Below are 7412 nucleotides of genomic sequence, written 5' to 3'. Positions count from 1 at the left end.
GATAGGGCCGTAGGGCTGAGCGCTGTGTCCCTGTTCAGAAGAGCATTGCAGGTGTGCAGGCACCTGACTTTGATGTGGAAATACCTGAGTGCTGTTCCAGAAGAGATTTTTCCAGGGAAGGCTTAAGATCATTGCTAATTCTTCCTTTGAAAATGTGACTGTTTCATATTTGCCTGTACTTCAGTGCCTAATGCACTGATGCAGAGTGAAAAGTCTCTTTTCTCTTCATGCTCAGTGGCTGGAGAATTCCCACGAGTGCCAGTTACCAGGTCAACAGCAATAGAACAACCTTTGATATTAATATTTAGAAACTACAAAAGCTCAAATGTGATCAGCATTATTCTTTTTTCTAATGTTACATAGGAAGCACTTCTAGCATTTTTCAAATGCTGGAGAGGAGCATTTGTTTGTGTGGAATTATCTGTTATCATTAGCAGTGTTTCTGCTTCTCTGCACCACAGTGACATTGCCTCTATCCTTTGGAAGTGACAAAAATTGATAACTGAGCATAACAAGCTTCAGTCTGAGTGGAAGCTGAATCTGTGCCTCCACAGCTCTCATTGCATACGTTCTGGTCAAGAGTTGGTTGCATTTATTTGCTCCACTTTTTTCCTTGGCCTCTTGCAAACCAGAAGACATTACTGAAACTCAGGTGGAGTAGCCTGTATTAGAGCTGCACCAAGAATTCCAGGTGCTTCTGCATTTGGGGACATAGGTAGCTTGTTTTCCTTAATTGCTTCCCAATCAGAAATTGGATGAATCTTCGGGATGCAGAAACGGGGAAAATCCTCTGGCAAGGAACAGAAGATCTGTCTGTACCTGGAGTGGAGCACGAAGGTATGGCTGTACTGAGCATTTGGGGCTGGGTGCCACTGTACCTCTTGGTCACCAGAACTGCTAGCATGCTGTGCTTTGAAGGATATCTGGAACTTGTGGAGAAGGCTGGGAATAAACTGGTGTCTGGCAAAAGGGACAAGTTAAACAGTGTTAAGCCACAACTTGGACTGATCAAAGAATGAGCAGCTCACCTCGATCAGAGGAGCTTGGGGAATTAATTCAAGCATATTCTGGCATGAGATTAATGTCCATTGTACAAGGAACTGGTCAGACCTTATCTGGCCTGCAGTTCAGTCATCCATCTTCTAGGTAGGTGATTGCAAACTTGACTAGGTGCAGAGAATAGCTATTAGAAAAAGCCACTGCAAAGGTTAAGGGTGAGAGGATGGTCTTCCTTAGGAAAAGAGAGGGGGAAAAGCCATTCCCATATATTTTAGCAAGGAAAGAAGGCTGAGATGGATAGAGATACAAAGGTAAAATGAGTTTAAAATAAGTAAATGAAAATGTTCCACTTGATGTCATAAACATCAATTAAAATCTTTTAGGTTGGGGGTTTAAAGACTACACAGACCTACTTTTATTAAAAGTAGCCTTTTCTTTTGCAGTTTTACAAAAGCAAGCCTGCTCATCAAGACATGTAATTACTAAATTGCAGAACAGTTTAATATGTCACTTTACACTGAACTGCAGAGGGCTGTTTATTCACAACAGGCTGCAGTCTGTACCTGTGAGGGCAGTAAAGAATGGTGCCGTGCAGATTTCCAAGCTGAAAAAAAGACAACAAAAAATCAGAGCACTTTAAATTTAAAACTCTTCCTTGGCACCTCCAGCTTTCATTTTCTTACTTTGGCAAACCATGGGCTGTGTAGCTTTCCCTGGGATAGGACAGTAGCTTGCATTCCCTCACCCCTCCTGCTCTCTCGACTGGTCTCATATCAAGGTCCTACTCCATTAAGCTGTTTTACATTAGCTGGATTTGCCTGGGGTTTGATAGACTCTTACTTTTATTAAACAGCAGCCTGCCGTCTGCTCAGGAACATTTTGGTAGGTTTTCCATTTAGGAGCAGTTTGGCATATAAAGCACACACCAGCTGTATTCCCTCCCTGCTTTATGTCTAATAAATTTACATGAAAAAAACATTTTCTGATACACAGGAAGGATTATGTACAGTCACACCACTTACATACAGCGGGCTTTGGAGATTTTTAATACATTCTCCTGATTTGGACCTTTCAGCAAATGAGTATCTGCTGCAAAGTGCCCCTTCTCTTACCCCTTTGCCTGGAAAAAAGCCGTATGAAATACAGGCACGGTTTGCCACCGGTATCGGCGTCTCATCGCTGCAAGAGCCCGGGCGTCTTGGGTCACTGATGACTTTCTCTCTTGAACTGTCTCTTAAATTCTGAAGCAGACTTTTCCGTCTGTGGCTGTGTAGATGGCTGCAACTGCTGCTGGGCTGAGAAGCAGCTCTTTGTAGTTTGCTGGGGATGCATGGTCTGAAAGGAAGAAGTGAGAAGGACACTCGGTGTACAGAGCAGCCCCTTGGCTGCACAGTTCCTAAAGCAGAAATTCAAGTTGCATCTCATGTTTTGGCTTGAAGAACTGTGTGTTTTAGTCAGAGAGCAGTGCAGTACTCCTGGCTCTGGGCAGGGTACTTCACCTGTTTGCATCTCGGATTTCACCCCACAAATGCAAAAACAAAGCAGGGGAGCCCTTTGTGTTCGTATTTATTTCTGCTGCTACTGTGATCTCGTACTGCACTATTCAGTATTTCAGAGTATACTGTAATAGCACCTGGGCTGGTTTTATCATGTCCAAATAATGCTTGTTTATCTGTTTGACAGCTCGAGTTCCTAAAAAAATCCTGAAATGCAAAGCAGTGTCTCGGGAGTTAAACTTTTCCTCAGCAGAACAAATGGAAAAATTCCGACTGGAACAGAAAGTTTATTTCAAAGGGCAGTGTTTAGAAGGTGGGCATCTGCAGTGTGGGGAGGGATCCCAGGGTGGGGGATCAGAGGAGCTCAAGAGGGTCGAACACAGAAATTTTAATTTTTCTGAGTAACCCTGAAGCATTCATCTTATCGGGACTAATGGGCCACAGTATTAGGGATAGCATTTCATAAGTGTATTAACACTTTGTTATGTAAGCCAAAAATCTGGGTAATCACACTGTGGGGCACAAATCCACCACGGGCTGCCTGAGGCTAGGAACCAGGTTATTTCATGGCACCCGTGGTGGGCACTCGTGCATCTTCCTCAGCAGCACCTCACGCTGCCTGGAATCAGGCTGCAGGCTGGGCCACAGAAGCTCTGCTTTACTTTGCTTACAGCAGTGCCACTGCTTGTTGTCCGTGTGCCTCCACGCAGCACAGCTCGTCTCATCTCCCTCCTGCAGCATCAGTCTTAATCTGGGAGGAGGAGGGGCAGATAAACATCGACCTCCTTGTCTCTGGGGTAAAGCTTGGTCTGAAGGGATCTGGGGGATGGCTGCAAGAGGGGAATGTGGTTTCCCTGTTCCTCGTTAGGTGTGGTGGAATTTCCATTGACTGTCAAGGAAGCGGCATGCCTTTATCATTTCAGTCAGCTATTACAGACAGGAGCATCAGCAGTAAGAGGAGGGCAGGGTTTGGTGCAGCACCAAGTAATTTAAATGTAAAATGTTGGCACTAGAGTTAGGATAGTTTAGGGAGTTCGCCAACCTGTCAAGTGAAAAGCAAAAGAACGTTTGTTATTTTATTTGTAATTCTTTCACATGCCTCTGAATCTCGTTTTTACTTTGCAGAATGGTTCTTTGAGTTTGGTTTTGTGATTCCTAACTCCACAAACACTTGGCAGTCCTTGATAGAGGCAGCACCTGAATCACAGATGATGTCAGCTAACGTTTTAACGTGAGTGCCTTGGGCTTATGGAATCTGAGAGCAGCTGTGCCATTTCCTTGGGGGCCACGGTGGGATTGGAGAGGGAGCTGCTACCAACTGAGTCACCCTCACTGCTGTTAGTCACTGAGAGACAAAAGGGGCTAAGCCAACCTTGTTACCTTTTGTCCCATAGGTCCAATTTGCATTAATATAGCAATAAAAGTGTGGAGAAACTGGAACTGATCCCTCATTAGCGCTGCTTTCATATTTTGAAAGGTGATCTGCAAAAGGGTTTTAAAATGCTCTACAACTTAGCACTCCTTACATCCACATGGGCCCATAAAATAAAAAGCTGTTCGGGCCATTCTCAGATACAGCTATTGGTAAGTGAATGGGAGCTGCTCTAATGTCTGTTTCATCACTACCATTTTCCAGCCTTTGTGTCTTATACATCGGAGTATAAACCATACATTTAGTCATATGGAGGTGTATCAGGGGATAAAACACCTTTAACAGCCGTTTTACTGCAGTCCATAATGGGATTCACACCCTTTCCTCATAAAGGCCCAGTCCTTGTCAGAGTCTGCACGTCGACTTCTGAGTAGGTCAGAGCAGCGTGTGCTGGGCACTGCTCTGAACGGGAACGGCAGGGCACGAGCTTTGTTTGGATGAAGGAAAAGGCTCCTAGAGGAAAGCCCCAGGGAAGCTGTAATCACTGACGAAGGGCCTCCCTCCCTGCTGCTGCTGATGCGGTGCTAGATGGGTGCTGGCAAGCGCACAAGGAGCAGATTGCCAGCAGAGACAGAAGGCTATGGGAATCCTCGTGCCAACACGAGGCAGATAGGGAGCAGCTAGTCTCACTGCAAGGTCACCGTGTCCTCTGGAAGACCTCCCTCTCCTGCATTTTCCCTCTCGTTCCATCTGGAGGAAGCCAGTCACATAGAGAAGGCACTGGGATGGGAACCACCAGCACTGCTTTCTATTCACAGCACGTTCCAAAGAGATAGCGGGCTCAGAAGGCAGTATTAGCATTGGGTTGGTGCTTCCTGGCACTGCCTGCTCAGAAGTTTGTAGGTGCCGCACATGTCCCTGGCTCACAGAACTGGTGGCTCCCAGTCTGTACAGGTGGTACCAGTTTAGGAATAAAGAAACATCAGTCAAGTTGGCATTGCCTGTCTCAGGACATCACGTTGTTTGCATGACTTTGAGTTCTGAGGGTCCAGTTCTCAAATGCCACTGAGGATTTTCCAACGTCCTGTTCTTTCCCTGGAGTCTGTCCACTTGCATGGGCAGTGTTTCTCTCCTCAAGTCATTCTGCAAGAGAATAGTTAGCCCAAGCAGATCCAAACAGGCTTTGTGGCCCCAAAAAATCAGCTGTTTTCTTTTTCAGCTGCTAAGACATGGAGAGCCCCTCTCCTTCCAATACTCCTGAAGACTCCGTGTTTGTCTCAGTGCTTTTTGTCACACCCAAATCTAAATTACCATTGCAGTTTACGTAAACTGCGCTCATATATTTGTGTTAAAGCATGCCTGGGGGGAAACGATGTGTTAAGTTGGTTGTAGTCCCTTGCTCAGCACTAGAAGACAGCATATAAAAATGAAATTGCATTGCTTTTCAGATTCACTGAAGAGAAGGGAGGGAGGTAGAAGTGAGCCTGCGTGGGGCTGAGCCCAGGAGGAGGACAGCACTGTGGGGTGGTGGGAGCTGCTCCACATGGGGAGATCCTTCAGCCCCAGTGGGCACAGGGCTGGGACACAGCACTCCCTGCACCTGGCTCTGAGCTCTTGCTGGTGGAGCAGGGGTAGACATCAGCATAGAAAGGAGCAGTTGGTTTCTGCTGTGCATTCTTCTAATGCCTCTTCTTTGTCCTCTTTTCCTTCCACAGTGGTAATGTTATTATAGAAACCAAATTCTATGACGACGACCTTCTTGTAAGCACTTCCAGAGTGAGACTTTTCTACGTTTGAGATGAGGCTTTTTGGAGCTGTTTTAGTTTTCCTCCATGCAGTTCTTGGTGCAGAACCTCCTGACTATCCAGTGGAAGACACTCCTGTAGGCGGTGACCCTGGGAACCACCTCAACGTGGGTTGTGACCTTTGCCCATCGGTTATTTTGCTTTCTTCTCTGACCAGACCCGACCAAACCCTCAGAGACAGCACCATCTGCTCAGCAGTGCGTTGGGGAACAGAGGCTGTCTCTGAAAATGGGCCAACGATGGTCATGCAGAACCAATACTGTAAATTATGTTAGTTTCCTCCTTTGTACTTCTATGGATCCTGTTAGAAACCTCCCATTCCACTCAAACCAAACTCAATGCGTTTCCTTTTTGAGGAGATTAAGTTCACCTTCTCATTTTCTTATGTTGTAGGTTTTATCCTTTCACTGGATTTCTGTGTAACTGGTCCACGCTTCCTCTTACCCTGAACTTGTAAAATAGACTGTGATATTACCTAATGTAATTAAAACAAATTTCTCAATTAAAACATTCCTACCGTCCAAAGAAGGGAAGCAGTGTTGATTGTGTTTTCTTTCTGTTACAGCACTGCCTGGCAGCACACACTGTTACCACTCACACCAGCAGCAGAACAGGGCTCTCTGCAGTTCTGGCCAGTGTGACTCTTGGGAAGAGTTTATCTTCAGCCTCTGCTCACAAACACCACTTGATGATCACTCGATGCCTTGCTCAGCCCATCCTGTGCTCAGGCTTGAGATTTTCAGGAGAGATGCTGGGTTTCAAACGCATCATTTCCAATCCCAAATTCAGCCATTCGGTGTGTGGGTGGGAGGTAAAAGCTCCATTCTTCTCCTGGCTGAGTTGACGTGGGGTCATTAATCGCTAGGAGAAGAGCGTATTTTTGCTGTGTATTATTGGTACATAGCAGCTCTCTGAGGGAAGACATCCTGCGATAGCGGTGTCTCTGCCAAAGAGGAGAGGCAAAAGGTATCAAAATAATCAAAATACATTAATGAAAGGTTGGGAGGGTTGGGAGCAGGTACCTCCGAGTCCCATCCTGCTGTCCATCCAGTGCTGCAGCACTGCCGCCCCCCAGTGGCTCCATGGGAAGCAGCTCGCGGCTGCTGCTGCTGGCTCAACCCATCCCTCCTCCCCAGTGCCTCCCCTCTGCCATCTCTGCCCGTTCCTGGGACCTCAAATTGGCAGCAGAGGGAGACGTGGGATTTGAAGGGAGCAGAGCAGAGCTCTGGTATAGGCACGGAGAGGCCCGGGGGGCCTCCGCTGAGCTGCTGGGATGGGTTTTGGCCACCATGCTGCGAGCTGCAACCGAGAGCACGGGAAACTGATGTCCTTTGTCCTCCCCAGCTCAGGGGAGCTGATGCCATCATAGGACCGTGATGCTGTCCTTACCTGTGGGGATACCCCGAGCACAGCCCGTGCCTTGCTCACATCACCGCTGCCCGGTGACCCCTGTGTGAAGGGAAAGTGATGGAAAATGACAGCGCCTCCTCCTTTTTACCTAAAACAAAGCTCCCACCTGGAAGCTCCCGGCACCTGCAGGGTAAGGTTGCACCCACGCTTGAGAATGGCCGCACAGCTGTGGGGGGCACTTTGAGGGGGCTCAGGATCCAAGGAGCAGCCCCTCACCGCACACACAGGGCCCTTCCACAGCTCAAACCCAGGTGCAGCCCAAGCCTCCCAGCGCTGCGCTGCAGCCATCAGCATCCAGCCCGGAGCGGGAACCGGCCGGCTCCTTCAGCA

General features: G+C 47.5%; 1 protein-coding gene across 1 annotated transcript; it reads left to right on the top strand.

The window, feature by feature from the left end:
- Positions 1-406: 406 nt before the first annotated feature.
- Positions 407-6200, top strand: PDE6D (phosphodiesterase 6D). The gene is made up of 4 exons (XM_010716799.3): positions 407-837; positions 2683-2808; positions 3621-3726; positions 5583-6200. Exons 1-4 carry the CDS (start codon positions 756-758, stop codon positions 5662-5664), a joined length of 396 nt encoding a protein of 131 aa, XP_010715101.1. The 5' UTR covers positions 407-755; the 3' UTR covers positions 5665-6200.
- The last annotated feature ends 1212 nt before the right edge of the window (positions 6201-7412 follow it).

Source organism: Meleagris gallopavo, chromosome 11 (genome assembly GCF_000146605.3).
Source record: "Meleagris gallopavo isolate NT-WF06-2002-E0010 breed Aviagen turkey brand Nicholas breeding stock chromosome 11, Turkey_5.1, whole genome shotgun sequence".
NCBI lineage: Eukaryota > Metazoa > Chordata > Aves > Galliformes > Phasianidae > Meleagris > Meleagris gallopavo.
The sequence above is the reverse complement of the archived record's forward strand: the minus strand, read 5'-3'. Positions and strand labels throughout refer to the sequence as shown.